We start from the raw sequence: 15,854 nt of genomic DNA, 5'->3' as shown, positions 1-15,854 counted from the left end.
CCATCTCACTGTATCCACTCCATCTCACTGTATCCACTCCATCTCTCTGTATCCACTCCATCTCACTGTATCCACTCCATCTCTCTGTATCCACTCCATCTCACTGTATCCACTCCATCTCTCTGTATCCACTCCATCTCACTGTATCCACTCCATCTCACTGTATCCACTCCATCTCTCTGTATCCACTCCATCTCAGTGTATTGTTTTTGCCAGCATGCTCGTCTTCTCCCAAGTCTTCTTTCACGCAAATGGCAGTGAGGCATTCCATTAACCCATGCTTGCACAAACTCATATGTTGTCCCCTGTGTCTCAGTCGGTAGAACTTAGTGCTTGCAACACCCAAGGTTGTGGGTTCAATTCCCGCTGGGGCCACCCATAAGTAAAATGTATCATGACTGTAAGTCGCTTTGGGGAAAAAAACGTCTGCTAAATGGCATATATTACATATGCTTTTAAAATTGTACAGAAATGCTAAATGGCAGCATATCAGAGGGTGACACTTAACAGAGAACTCAAGCACCAGAGTGCCACCCCCAAAGTTCACTGTACACTAGAATCTTGCCCTGATGTCCTTGTTTGTTTTCATAGAAGACAAACTCTGCCTTTAGAAAATAAATACATGAAATGGTCTGGTATTCAATTACAGGATCAAAAACACCACAATCTGTATTCTGTGTTTTTATTCACCAGTCTGAGAGAGAAGTATGAAGAGCAATAGAAATCTGTACTCTTAATAGTACATTCCTTTCAGGTGTATAGGCGGTCTTGGTGTTCCTGTGGTCTTTTCAGATAATCCATGTCCTCGCCTGCTGGTGTTGTAAAGAGTTCTGTTGTGTGTGTGTGTTTGGCTGTTGTTGCTTGTTGTTTGGCCCACCACTCTCTGGCTGAGTCAATGTGTTTTTTTCTGCTGAAGGACCAGAGTGTGAAAGACAAGGCACTGCAGAGTATGGCCTCCATGTCCTCGGCTCAGATCGTCTCTGCCACCGCCATCCACAACAAGCTTGGCCTCCCAGGCTTCCCAAGACCCACCTTCCCTGGTGCGGCAGGGGTAAGACACCCGTCACTAAACACACATCCCTCGTAACAATTGACAAATATGGCAATTGACAAATTACTTTAAGTGCGTTGTGCCATCCTGATTGTCCATTCGTTCATCTACTCCTTTTCCCTAGTTTTGGCAGGGTATGATATCCACTGGCCAGCCTGGATCCTCACAAGAGTAAGACGTCCTAATGCTTGTCTTGTTAATCACAATAGAAGATGATGAAGTAATAAGTAATAACAAATGTGTTAGCTTTTCTAGTCGAGGCTTTTCTAGTCGATCGTCAAACATTTCTGTAAAAAACCCAAGTCTCTGTCTGTTGGTAGTAGGTGCAGCCAATTCAGCTGCCCTGCACGCCTGGTAGGCAAACTGTTGCCATTTCATGTGTCTGAAGGTACAAACTCTGCCTTCCCGGTGGCCTGGAGTGAAAATCAAGTGCACTATGCTACCGCTGGCCAATCAGATTGCTGATGACCGAGTCTGCAGTAACGTGGCAGGCATAAAAGAAAGCTACGGCAAAATTGATACTGTGAGATTTCAAAAAGTTTAAAACCCTGACTAGAGAGAGAGACTGTCAACAAATACAGCAAAGAGCTGCTGTTTTTATGAGTGAGTTCCTGTTTAAGTTCTTACTCGGGCACTGTCGACACTTTGTATTCAACACTTTTATCAGCCATAAAATGAGTATTCTTCCTATTTCCTCCCAGCGCGACAACAAGCACTGCAGCAGTAATGAATGAGTAGGAAAGTGTATCTATAGGTTTGCGTTGTTGTTATTGTTGGCGGCTTGGGTCTCTTTTAATATCAAGGAATATTTAACTTTCTCTGTTCATAGGACTAACAACCTGATTTTGTGCATGACGCCGAAATAATGCGGTGCGACTCGGGTTTTCGCCATCGGCTGGAAGACGGTGGCCCTTTTTGTGTCAGCGGAGGAAAGAGAGAGCAGATGGATGTTGAGTGACGGACCCTCAGTCTGCTGCTCTCTCCCTCCGCTGAGACTGACCATCAGATGCAGGCACCATCAGCCCAGTAAAATATTAAGCAAATTATTTATATGTTGCTCACTCGGCTGTGCCTCACAAGTAATACAACCATCTATTCCCGGTGTGATCATATAGCCTACCCCAAATGTTTAAATATAATTTAAAAAAATGTCCCGAACAACACTGCATTGGCATGTAAAATCAAGCAAAGCCAGTATGCGGTGATAATGTATTGGGCCTATAGCTTACTACACAACTCTCAATGCTACAGAGCTGTTTTTAATTGGTTAATGTTGCATAGGCTTACATTTTTTTAAAGTCGTGTAAATAAAAAATCAGAGCGGTAGATCTCGGCATTTTGACTCAGAAAGTGATCTTGACCCAGAAAAAGGTTGGTGACCACTGGTCTAACTGGTATGGAGCCAGATCATTCTTTGTATTATTGCATTACCCAGGTCAACCTCCTGATTCTGTGTTTATTTATTTTATTTTTTATTTCACCTTTATTTAACCAGGTAGGCAAGTTGAGAACACGTTCTCATTTACAATTCCGACCTGGCCAAGATTAAGCAAAGCAGTTCGACACATACAATGACACAGAGTTACACATGGAGTAAAACAAACATACAGTATAAACAAGTCTATATACGATGTGAGCAAATGAGGTGAGATAAGGGAGGTAGAGGCAAAAAAAGGCCATGGTGGCAAAGTAAATACAATATAGCAAGTAAAACACTGGAATGGTAGATTTGCAATGGAAGAATGTGCAAAGTAGAAATAAAAGTAATGGGGAGCAAAATTAATTAATTAATTAAATACAGTAGGGAAAGAGGTAGTTGTTTGGGCTAAATTATAGGTGGGCTATGTACAGGTGCAGTAATCTGTGAGCTGCTCTGACAGTTGGTGCTTAAAGCTAGTGTCTTTTTGTCTTCAGCGTTAAGCCATTTGCCCAGCAGGCCTACCCCATCCAGACAGCTGTAACGACCACCATCTCAGGTGAGAAACCTTTTACCCTAACCCACACTATTTCTATCAGCTCATTTCAATTCCTCTCAGGCCAACGCTCAAAAGGAAACTCCAATGGCACCTATTTACCAGTACATTAATACTGTTACATAGCCAATGCTACTATTGCTATAGCTAATGGCCATAACGATAGTGAGGGGTGCGATGTTAGTGTCGGTAAACGGTGTATAGTGAATTGACTGTGTTATGTGTTACCCTGCCCAGCGTACGAGCCTCCCACAGCCCCCGCGCCTACAGCTCCAGCCTGGCAGGGCCGCTCCATCGGGACCACCAAACTCAGACTGGTGGAGTTCTCTGCTTTCCTGGAGCAGCAGAGAGACCCTGACTCTGTGAGTACCTGCCCCACTGTATTCCTTTCCACGCACAGTAAAACACGCCGGGGTAAACCAGGAGTTGTTTCTCAGACAGCGTCCCAAAGCAGGTCAAACTAGTGGCAATTCCTGAGGTCAACCGTACTGCCTCAAACTGGGGCATGTCTTCACTCACAGACAGAGAAGGTAAAACAAGGACAATAATGCCACAAGCAAAGCAGAATCCCTCCAAATACAAAGTGATACCTAAGTGACTCTGGAAAATCTATGTTTACCTTGGCACAGCCGATTTGTCATTTTGTCACTATTTCTTAGCTATTGCTTTTTTGCTTGTGTTCTATGACAGCGGACATTTATCTTGGGGTAGTGAGTTATCTGAGACCAGTATTTATACTGCTATGCCTGTGCACATCTGTGACTTTAAAACAACCCTGAAAAGAACATCTTCTCTTCTGAAGAGGTTGTCAGATCATACATGACGTGCTAAAATCATTTTGAAATATTCATATATCATTTTGATATGACAACCTTGTCACGAGAGATTGAGAACTTTTAGAGCCGGTTTCCCAGACATAGATTAACTCTAATTCTGGACTAAAATGCATTCTCAATGGAGATTAACTGTTGAAAACCTTTCTTAGTTCAAGACCAGGCTTAATCTGTGTCTGCGGAAACTGGCCCTTCAGGTAATGGAGAAGTCATAAAAGAATGCCAATCGAGGGGATCTATTTAAACCTGTTGTTTTCTCTCTCTCATCAGTACAACAAGCACCTGTTTGCCCACATCGGACAGACTAACTACTCGTACAGCGATGCCCTACTGGAGGCTGTTGACATCCGTCAGATCTACGATAAGTTCCCAGAGAAGAAGGGAGGACTGAAGGAGCTCTTTGGAAAGGGCCCTCACAACTCCTTTTTCCTGGTCAAGTTCTGGGTGAGTTTAATGGCACATTCACACGATGATGCTTTTTAAAAGGCGCATTGTCGGCTGTCCAATGCGCTGCTCTATAACGTGTCTCGAATTGAATCCCGGCCTTTATTGTCCACACAATTTGGCGTCACAAAAAAAACACGATTTACATCTGAACAAACAACTTTAATGATACGTACATTCAAGTATACGCATCACGAGTGAAGCCGAGGATATGGTTTTGTGTTTGAATGTGTGTGTATGTGCGTTTCCCTAGGGTCTGATGTGGTAGCATTGAGGCTTTGTTTGAACACCTGCCTACCCCCTGACAGGTGTGAGAGATTGGGGCAAACTAAGGAGATTGCAGTAGCTCCCTACCAATGGAGTCTCTGTCTCTCATTTCTCTCTCTAAGTGCAAATATTTACTGGTACCATTCTCCACGGCTTTACTTACTATTACATCCTATATAGTCTATTGGCTCCCCAAAAAAGCTTTATTTGATTTACAATGTTACAACTCGAGTATAATGTCATCCTCAGCTCTCTGTTTCCTCTGTTTGTTACATACATGCTGGTTCTCTATTAGCTTTGAGATACTCAGTCAAATCCCTTTTATTTTGTTCAACACAAAGATAGTTTCATGATCTACAACTAATAGGTTTTAAGACTTGACCATATTATTTCACGTCCACATGAATTCAATTGAAAATTCAAATGGGAAACGCAAACAAGACGGTGAGTCTCTCTTCAGACATTAGTGAAGAGCCACTGCGTCTGAATTTCAAACATGGACACTCACCCTCTAAACAATCGCCCTCCTCTGATCATTACAGGCCTTAATAACCAGCTGACTTAATGAAGGAGCTATTTATTCCTTTGTTCACACGATGAACTCAGTGTTCTCTGAAAACAGACTGTCCCCTTCAGAGGACTCTTATTAAATAGTTTATTTTTACATCCATTCAGGCCATTTCTCATATCTGCCTTGTGCCATTTGGATATTTCTAAAGCCTCTTTCCGCCTCATTTGAGATGCAGAAGCACAAGATTATTGTACAACAGTGTTTACCGGTAGATAGCCACTCAACTCATTCTCGGCATACAGACATGCCAAATAATATAATTGCAAGTATTGTCATGAGCCACTGGAGGGCCTCGCTGCCTTAGTAACCTTTACATCAAGATGCTTTCCTCAAGTTAATCTTGACATTTTAAAGAAAATCCCTTTTTAATTAAAAAAAATTCAGCATGTGTTGTAAACATTTAGCTCCTTGTTTTAGCCGTTGTTAGTCAACATTTGCTTGACCATGTAGTTAAACCTCTGCTGTTATGTTGTCCCGATGCAGGCTGATCTGAACTGTAACATCCAGGATGACTCTGGGGCCTTCTACGGTGTGACCAGCCAGTATGAGAGCTCTGAGAACATGACCATCACCTGCTCCACCAAGGTGTGCTCCTTCGGCAAGCAGGTGGTTGAGAAGGTGGAGGTGAGTCCTAGTCCTGCACACACCACTGTGTGCTCGGTGGAGAAGCAACTATAAAACAACACAAATGACTCACAATTACCTACTTTTATATTTGTGTGTTTCTCACAATTGCGTACATGAGTGTTTTAACAGCTATTTGATTGTGGTGGACATGGTTTCCTCCTCATTTATACAGTGGGTGGATCTAATCCTGAATGCTGATTGGTTAAAACCGCATTCCAGCCCGTGTCTATGACTTTAAAATGGCTATTTAATCTGTTCCATCTGACTGCATATTCCACTGTCTCATCAGCCCAGCCAGGCAATTTATAAACTTAATCTCCACTATAAAAAGCATCTAGACATTTTCCCACATTTATTTTAGACTAACGTTTACTTTTCAACAGCAGAGATTTGTATAAACCTTGCTGTCTGTCTCTCTGACATTTGCAACATTGTTTCAATATTCAAATTCGATTTCCAGCTGTCCCATAGTAATGAACGTGTCAGGAGTCGGGATGAGACAGACAGGCAGGTAGCTTTTCTCAGCCAGTTGAAATCATGAGTCATTATCATTTTTATGGATATATACAAAGAACTATCAATAGAAAACAGGTCAAACGAAACGAAGTGCAGCTAGTTTGCAGTCTTTCCAGCTTCAGTTTGAAGTGATTGTTGGCTAGCTCCTCTGAACAACAGTGTCCTGACGAGAGAGCACATTTTCTACCTCAGGTGAAATCATTAGCTCATTGTTATGGATGTATCCAAATAAATGTCATTAGAAAACAGCTTAAACAAATACAAATGCTGCTACTTTGTTGTTATTCTGGCTGCACTGTTTGACGTGACTGTGAGTTAGCTGTAGTTGGCTAGCCAGCAAGCAAGGGATAAGAACGTTGCCAGCCAGAATGGCAAAATAACATTTAGAACGAACGACTGGATCGCATCCACAGATACAGAATAAAAAGATTTAATGACTGGGTCGCATCTCTGGCAACCGAACCGACCAGCCGGCTTGGGTAGCAACCCTAGATTTGTGTCGGGACTATATCATGTAGAAGGATGAAATATAATGAATAAATTCAGCAAAGTAACCTTTTTTGTTGGTAACCCGTTGATTAACAGTGATAATGCCCGAGAAGCCGATGTTTGGAGGATATATTGGCACGGTTTGCCGGCCCTCAACGACACCTGTGCCAATATATCCTCCAAGCACCGGCTTCTTGGGCATTATCACTTAATTGTTTTCTTGTGAAGAGCTGCACTCAGTGATCTCTCTCTCTCTTCCTCCCCCTCAGACGGAATATGCTCGCTTCGAGAACGGACGCTTTGTCTACAGGATAAGCCGCTCCCCCATGTGTGAATACATGATCAACTTCATCCACAAACTCAAACACCTGCCTGAGAAATACATGATGAACAGTGTCCTGGAGAACTTCACCATCCTATTGGTAAGGATGTCCTACTCAGTCATCCATCTGTTTGTATACTTATAACAAGTGTGTGTCTGGCTGTCTTGTCTGTCTTTCTTTCTGCGCATGTGTGTGTTTCCGTGTATGTGTCTTACGTGTCTCACATTGCATTTCTCTTGTGTTTTCAGGTGGTGACCAACAGAGAGACACAGGAGACGCTGCTGTGCATGGCGTGTGTGTTTGAGGTGTCGAACAGCGACCACGGAGCACAACATCACATCTACCGGCTAGTCAAGGAATAAGAGACTGCGGCCTAGATTTCAATCAGATCGAACGTTAACCGACATCCGCATAGCAGATGTTTTGGCGGTGTTGGAGGTGTAACTGCGGAATGAGCTGAAATATCGGTGAGCGGCTGCTCTTGTGTGGCAGCAACCCTCCCTTCCTTAATATCCCTACCGCGTTAGGAGGACAAGGAAGTGTAGACTCTATCGATGTTAGAAGTAATGACTTTCAAATGTCAAACCGTAGATGTTAGGCTAATCGCATGTTTTCATGTTAATTTGGATGGGGGGGATTTATAGCTTATCAGTCTAATTTGAGTGTTCGAACTTGTAACGTTGCTGAATGAACTTCCAACGCGGCTGTATGGGATTTGTCAGATTATAGTCGGGTGTGATTTCGTTTCATCCAATGGCGGTGTCCGCAATAAAATAACGCAACGAGCCGCTTGTGGATTGGACAGCTCTCTGCAGTTCCACCACCTGACACCGCCAAAACAACCGCTATGTGGATGTCAATCTGATTGAATCTAGCCCTGACACTCAGTGTGAACATGCTTCATTCAGAACTGGGACAAACTATCACTTAGATCTCGCTAACCTGAAGGACATGTAGCTTATGAAGGATGGAAGGAAGACATTGAAGGACAGACCCTGAGTATTGTCAGGGTTGTGGGGGAGGACACAAGGCAACCCCCCAGTGAAACACGCCTTCAGAATGACTTACTTGACAACCGTATGGAAAGTGGCTGTGCCTCTACACAAATCCCACCCACAATGTCCTTTGGTTACATTGTGGGTGAAGTCTATCACGGATAATATTATCATTATATTTTTGTCTTTTTAATGTATATTTGTATGAGTGCAGCTGTCAATCTGTGGTATAGTTGTGTCATGTGCCATTTTTCCAGACTAGTTCAGGTCTGTAGTGTAGAAAGTGTACATATGAAGGGGCATTGCGTAACATAGGGAGATGTTCTGTGGATTACATTTGGAAACTACTATCAGTTTCCAGCTTTTTATACTGTAGTCATCACCAATGTCAACCAATTACAGATCATAATAGCCTTTCTTAATTAGATAAATAGAAAAACTATACAAACAGTTACTACATACACTATATAAACAAACGTACGTGGACACCCCATCAAATTAGTGGTAGGCCACACAAGCTCACAGAACTGGACCGCCGAGTGCTGAAGCACGTAGCTCATAACAATTGTCTGTCCTCGGTTGCAACACTCACTACCGAGTTCCAAACTGCCTCTGGAAGCAACGTCAGCACAATAACTGTTCATAGAGAGCTTCATGAAATGGGTTTCCATGGCCGAGCAGCCGCACACAAGCCTAAGATCACCATGTGCAATGTCTAGCGTCAGCTGGATTGGTGTAAAGCTCGCCGCCATTTGACCATGGAGCAGTGGAAACTCCTTCTCTGGAGTGATGAATTATGCTTCACCTTCTGGCAGTCCAACGGATGAATCTGGGTTTGGCGGTTGCCAGGAGAACGATACCTGCCCCAATGTATAGTGCCAACTGTAAAGTTTGGTTGGTGGAGGTGGAATAGTGGTCTGGGCTGTTATTCCTGGTTTGGGCTAGGCCCCTTAGTTCCAGTGAAGGGAAATATTAATGCTGCAGCATGCAATGACATTCTAGAGTTCTAGACGATTCTGTGCTTCCAACTTTGTGGCAACAGTTTGCCCTTTTCCTGTTTCAGCATGACAATGCCCCCGTTCATAAAGCGAGGCCCATACAGATTTTTTTTGTTGAGATTGGTGTGGAAAAACTTGACTGGCCTGCAAAGAGCCTTGACCTAAACCCCATCGAACACCTTTAGGATGAATTGGAACGCCTACTGAGAGCCAGGTCTAATCTCCCAACATCAGTGCCCGACCTCACTAATGCCCTTGTGGCTGAATGGAAGAAAGTCCCTGTAGCAATGTTCCAACATCTAGTGGAAAGCCTTCCCAGAAGAGTGGAGCAAAGAGGGGGCCAACTCCATATTAATGCCCGTGATTTTGGAATGAGATGTTCAACGAGCAGGTGTCCACATACTTTTGGTCATGTAGTGTACATGTAGCTTTGTGAACATCACTATCACACAAACATTTTCCAAAGAAAAAATATGTAGGTTTTACATTTTGTACATTTTGGATAACAACGCAAATACTAAACTATAATGAAGACCAGTAATAGTTATAATTCCAGGGACACTTTGAAACTATAAATAAAATATATGATGATTCAGGTACCACTTTGCAGCACAGCTCTCTCATATCTGCATCATATCTCCTGTGCCCAACTAAAAATAAACCTGTATTGTTAGGTATTACTGCACTGTTGGAGCTAGGAACATAAGCATTTCGCTACACCCCCGATAACATCTGCAAGATATGTGTATGCGACCAATAAAACGTGATTTTATTCGAAGAGGTAAAGCACTGTGAGAACACAGCAAGACAATGTGTACAGATCAGAGATTCCTCCTATGTTCTCTTTTCTCTGAGCTGCTAAGGTTTTAGCCTGTATGACAATGAAGCAAAGAAATCATAGAATACACATATTGAACATTCAAAATGGACACTCTACTACCGTCGTCACCCATCCCAAAGCACTTAGTTCCTCTGTATGGTTATTGCAGGGTGGAGTAAACGTGTTGAATGAACCTGCTCTTTTTAGTGACTGAGGAACACAGAAGTCAAAAACACTCCCATATATTAATCTGTGTTTCCCTGGTTCTGAATGCTAATTCAGCCTTATTTTGCTTGTCAATCGGTGACCTACGCTATTGGGCACATTAACCGTGGTGGTAGGGAATGGGATCCTTACAGATATCTCCACTGTATCTCCACTGTATCTCCACCACTCAAACTGTGAGATCTTACCTGAGCTGGAGGACAGCCTTGTAATCTCCATACATCCCAGTGTTATGTGTACAGTGCCTTAGTGAGTAACTTTCCACCAATGGCCCAATGGTTTGCTTGGATCGAAAAATACATAATATTTTGTGACGCGTCATGTCGGCCATTATAAATACACGGTTAACTATGTGCACCTATTTCACCGTGTTGTACAAAATAACTGGTAAATCATACGTAGATTATTACAATGAACAAGATCCGTGTTTAATAGCAGTAATAACTTTGCCTTGCCTTTCAAAAACCAAAAAAACTGGAGACATTTCAGACGTGCAATTGTCCCTTGCACTGTAGCATAAAGTGCCTTTGGTCATGACTTTCCAGTGAAGAAAAGGTTTAAAAGAAGCTAAACCAAAAAGCCTACGTAAATGGTGGAAGAGATCACCAGAATGCCTTTTCCAATGCATGTCCCTGTAGAACTGTATTCATTACCACAACAATTTGACTATTGCTGGGCGGCAGGTAGCCCCACTGTTAGAGCATTGGACCAGTAACTGGAAGGTCGCTAGTTAAAATCCCTGAGCTGACAAGGTGAAAAAAATCTGTCAATTAACCCTACTTGCTCTGGGGTCGCCGTTGATAATGGCAGCCCCATGGCCGTGACCCCACTCTCCGAGGGTGTCTCGGGGAGTTGGGATAATGAAAAAAACAAAAACAACAACAACACATTTCCAATTCACACGTGCGTATGATCCACACTTTACAGTTTAGTCATTTAGCAGACGCTCTCATCCAGAGCGACTTACAGTTATTGAGTTCATTTTAAGATAGCTAGGTGGGACAACCACATTTCTCAGTCATAGTAAGTACATTCTTCCTCAATAAGGGAGTCAAGTGCGAGTGTTCGTGTACTTGTACGTGTCAAACAGGACATATATAAGAACCCACCCAATTATGATTATTATTTGGGAAACGATTGTTCCCTTAGATGCATGTTCAGTTCACAGTGAATCTCCCTGTGGAGGTTTATAGCATCATTGTCACAGTAGATCAATTGTGTTATCATGATATCGTATGCACACTAACTTATTCAAGTCCAGAAAACATAATGCAGTATAGTTGCATGTTACACTGTGGGTAAAGACAATGGATCAGGGTTTATGTCATGTTTGGAAGACCTTTGACCTGTTTTCTAACTTAGTAATAATTGTTACTAGATCCTGGGGTGTCCACCATCACAGTAGTTTCTGTTTGAATGTGCTGTATGTAGGCTATACTTTACAATGCTTTTGTGATGACTCCAGTTTAACCAGAGACAAGCCTGTTGGTTTCACTGCTGGGCTCTGTGTCTCTGTTCTGTCAACCTGGAATATAGATTTCACACTTAAGTATTTTGAAGGTATTATTTTAAACGGGCACAAGGAGATTTTTTGAGATCAGCAGCAAAGCTCTGGGGCCATGTGCTCTTTATCTATCGGTACTGGTAACTTTCGTCTATTGTTTTCAACATTGGCTTTCATTTTTCTCGGTTTGGATGGCATCCTTAGAGCATTGCGTGCAGATAATACATTTTTTTTTTAAAAAAGGTGATTTGTATAAAGAAGAATGTATTCTGAGATGTCCTGGTACACATGTTTAATGTTATCTTTAATTTTCTTAAAGATTGTGAATTCTTCAGACAAGAATATAAAAAGAGAAACTGACAATATGTGTGTTGTTTTACTGCAGGGTCTGGTCTTTGCTTTGTAACCTTTTCTTCATTGCTAAAGTGTTAGATATTTTATAGCTTTCTAGAAACTTTATATGCATATAATATCCAATAAAACTAAATGGTCAATTCTGTTTCTGATTTGATGATGAATCATAATTTCTCACAAACATCAATGAATTTCTCTCAAATGAAGTATTTGCATTTCTTTACTAGCCTACCTTTGATATATCTGTAACGATACAATACTCTTAATGCACAACAGGGGGAGCTATATCCAAAAGAACCAGGCCTCGCGAGCAGTGATACTGTGCAACGGTTCACCCACATGAGAGTAAATATTAACTTGAATGATTTTTTCCTTGAGCCCGGATATGGCAATTCTCTTTGAATACATCTCCTGGCCATGTTGATGTTGGAGTATAACCTGCCTGACATTATTATAGCCTCCAGCCTGGGGTGTTATGTAGTATTTGGTGTATCAGGTAGCATCGAGGTTAGAGTGTTGGGCCCGCATCCGAAAGGTTGACGTACCGGAGCCGACAAGGTGAAAAAATGTATAATATATCACAGTGCCCTAGAGCAAGGCTCTCATTGCTCCAGGGGTGCTGAACAATGACAAATATAAGCCCCCCTCCCCCACAAGTATTATTATTATTTCATCAACAAACTTGGCCTGTCATCCACTGTCAGGGTCAGAGGAAGATAAACCAGGCGGGACCAATGACAACCTGTGATTCTGGACAGATCATTAACCTATTACACCACTACAACAATCCCCATGCACCAATAGACCTCTGCAATAATCACAGATAAACAATTGTTTTGTTTTATGAAAATATGGTCTTAGTTCACATTCACATTTACTTTCGGGTGAGTGGTTTGGTCAGTTTGGCCTAAAGACTGTAGACAAGTGGGATGAATGGTAAGTGTGCTACGTGTTATTGAGGGCAGAGAACTTATATTCTGAGCAGCTCCATGAATAGTTGTATTTTTTTTTTCTTGATTTGTTTCTATAGAATACCGATCAGAAGTAATGAAGATGTGAAATAATGGAGTGAAACAAGGGGGCCCCTGACTGACCCTTGCCTGAATTAATTTAATATGACATATATAACACTCCATTTAAAATGTGTTCACCTTTTAATCTTTCAGGTCAGAATGATGGTATTTTTGAACAAAGTACAGTAAGCAAATTGGTGCGTAAAATGTGCACAAAGTGAACGGGTAATGTTACATACAAAAACGTGTGGAGTGTGGTGATCAACAGACACTGGAGAGTCCCGTTGCGAGCGGAGGGCGTATACTTTAGTGTTTGCATAGAAATGTACACACAGCCGTGCGTGCCGACCGAGAGGAAGGAGGTCCGTTCCTCCTCTGCGCACAGTGTTCCAAAAGGAAGTCTGCGGGGATAATGTAATGCCCCCTGCTGAACAACTTCCCAGCGTGCCTCTTGAGTCTGCTACGGGAATAATCCTACATAGAGGGAAGTACTGAGCTGATTATTTCATGAGAATGATGACATGCCTACATAAGAATAAGGACAGCTCCAAACGAAGGTGTGTGACACACTTTTCTCTTAACGCCTGAAAACAGGGACCGAGGAGTCGAGAGGGGAGCAGAAACTTTGATAAGCAATTCGGTTGGAGTTTTTTTTCTTCCCAGTATGGAGCAGGAAGAATGCAAGGTATCAGTATGGGTCTGCCGGGAGGAGAAGCTGGTCTCAGGGCTGTCCAAACGCACCACCTGCGCGGATGTTGTAAAAGTTCTACTGGAGGACCAAAACTTGCCACAAGGTGCGTCAGCGGCGATGCAGTCTGGGACCCCCCAGTCTTACTGCATTGTGGAGAAATGGAGAGGCTTTGAGAGGATGTTACCCAATAAAACCAAAATCCTGCGTCTCTGGAGCGCCTGGGGAGATGAGCAGGAAAACGTGAGGTTTGTGTTGGTGAAGAATGAGGCATCGTTACCGAACAACGGACCCAGGAGCGCCGAGGCGCGAGTCGTTCAGAGCAAAGACAATCCGTGCGTATTCAAGGGAGCAGCCAAGACCACAATGGCTTTCTCGCAAGAAAAGCAGCGGAGGATTGTTAGAAAAGCTTTTAGAAAGTTGGACAAAATTAACAAAAAGAGAGAAGAGACTTTTCCCAAGGATAAATCCTCAGTGGAGAAATTGGAAACGTTTGTGCACTTGGTTATCTCGCAAGATCACACCATCCGCCAGCAGATCCAAAGGATCAAAGAGTTGGATAGGGATATAGAGATGTATGAGGCAAAAGTGCACTTTGACAGAATTAAGAGACATGGTATCAATTATGTGCAGGACACATACATGGTGGAATCGAGCGTGGAGGCTGATCCAATAGAGGACGTTCCACGTTCAGCGGAGGCTATTGCGCAGTTTGAGGAGTACGCTCTTAGGTGCGAGGAGGTCCTGCGACTTCAGGAGGAGTTGACAGAGCGCGAGGCTCTTGTGGAATGCATCACAGGTGAAATTCAGGAGGAGCTAAACCAAAGGTGGATGAAAAGACGGCAAGATGAGCTGTCGGGCAAAGACACAGAACGTTTTGGGGAGTCTGTGGACATCCCCGTAGCTGCAGTGGCTCCACAGCCGGCAGCACAGTCAGGCGCCGCCGCCCCAGAGCCAGATGTGAACAGTCTATCACAGAACGACTTGGTTTTAGAGGGGAAGATAATCAAATCAAAGCTGGATACCAGTTTATATATTGGTCTTCGTTTAAACACGGATTTAGAGGCTGTTAAGGGTGATTTGGACTTAAGCCAGGAGCTATGGGACGCGAAAGAAAAAGAACTAACGGATTTGCTCGCAAAAATGCACTCTATGAATTTAAATAAGGAAAAGTTACCCGAGGCTGATAAAGAACACTCTGGTGTCACTGAGACTGACATGTTGCCTTCCTTGGAGAAGAGCAGTGGGTGGGTGGAGCAGACCAGAGGTCTGTCCAAGACCTGCGACATGAACGACGAAGATTCAGACACGGGGCTGAGCTCCATGCATAGCCAGGACTCTGACAATACACCTGTGTGTGAATCACTGGTGTAGCTAACTCTTTATTGAACTGTTGAAAATATGCAACGCAAACTCAGGGACAGTGGACTTCCCTACACTAAAACAATATGTTTCTCCGTTTCCTACAAAAGGTTTCAGCATGGACACCGTACATATATGATAGTCAACTCACTCCACAATAGCTTGTCTTTAAATAGGCCACTCTCAGATATTCAGCCAGTATAGACAAGCAATAGAATTTACGATCATATTATGCCAATTGTATAGCTTGCTTTGCTGTTTCTGTGTCACAAGTACTATTTATCAGAAAGTGTTTAGAATTAGGGAAAACAACAACTGCATTGAACTGCAAAGACCCACATCACTATGGACATTCAACTATAAACATACAGGTTACTGTGGAAATAAAGTATTAACAAATATTGATCTGTTTGATTTAGTACATGCATAAGTAGGACAAATGATTTAAGAGTTGGCTATGCAAATCACACATTTCATTTGCATTGGAATTAGTCCTACCTCACAAGAAAGTCAAAAATGGTAGATAGATGTTTTGCATCCTTTAGGGGCCATGCCTTGGGGTGTGTGATGTGTGCGTGTCATGTTCCGCTGTTTTTAATTGGAGTCTGTGGAGTAGCAGAGCATGAACTTCTGCATTAATGATGATTAGTGTAAATGCATACCTTTTCACTAAACTGTTTCACTAACAGAGCAAACTGTTCACTATTAACCAAGCGAGGGAATTCCAGACATTTTTACTGTTATGTTTGTAATTTTCATTCCAAACTTTTCACTGTACTCTGAAGTGGGTGTTAAAAAAGT

The 15,854-nt window shown here is 42.6% G+C and overlaps 2 protein-coding genes across 2 annotated transcripts in view; both read left to right on the top strand.

Moving 5' to 3' along the window:
- Window positions 1-11,868, top strand: part of LOC115109615 (transcriptional enhancer factor TEF-1-like) — a 44,698-nt gene extending 32,830 nt beyond the window's left edge. Inside the window, exons 6-13 of the mRNA XM_029634733.2 lie at window positions 917-1,051; window positions 1,176-1,222; window positions 2,966-3,027; window positions 3,262-3,386; window positions 4,128-4,301; window positions 5,623-5,763; window positions 7,041-7,193; window positions 7,343-11,868. Of these exons, the coding sequence (XP_029490593.1) occupies window positions 917-1,051; window positions 1,176-1,222; window positions 2,966-3,027; window positions 3,262-3,386; window positions 4,128-4,301; window positions 5,623-5,763; window positions 7,041-7,193; window positions 7,343-7,456 (951 nt within the window). The 3' untranslated portion in view covers window positions 7,457-11,868. The remainder of the gene's footprint in view (window positions 1-916; window positions 1,052-1,175; window positions 1,223-2,965; window positions 3,028-3,261; window positions 3,387-4,127; window positions 4,302-5,622; window positions 5,764-7,040; window positions 7,194-7,342) is intronic.
- Window positions 11,869-13,334: 1,466 nt separating this feature from the next.
- LOC115108977 (ras association domain-containing protein 10-like) lies at window positions 13,335-15,454 on the top strand. The gene has a single exon (XM_029633525.2). It carries the CDS (start codon window positions 13,668-13,670, stop codon window positions 15,063-15,065), a length of 1,398 nt encoding a protein of 465 aa, XP_029489385.1. The 5' UTR covers window positions 13,335-13,667; the 3' UTR covers window positions 15,066-15,454.
- The last annotated feature ends 400 nt before the right edge of the window (window positions 15,455-15,854 follow it).

The sequence above is a fragment of the Oncorhynchus nerka genome, linkage group LG25 (assembly GCF_034236695.1).
Source record: "Oncorhynchus nerka isolate Pitt River linkage group LG25, Oner_Uvic_2.0, whole genome shotgun sequence".
NCBI classification, from domain to species: domain Eukaryota; kingdom Metazoa; phylum Chordata; class Actinopteri; order Salmoniformes; family Salmonidae; genus Oncorhynchus; species Oncorhynchus nerka.
This window is presented reverse-complemented; position numbering and strand designations above follow the sequence as displayed.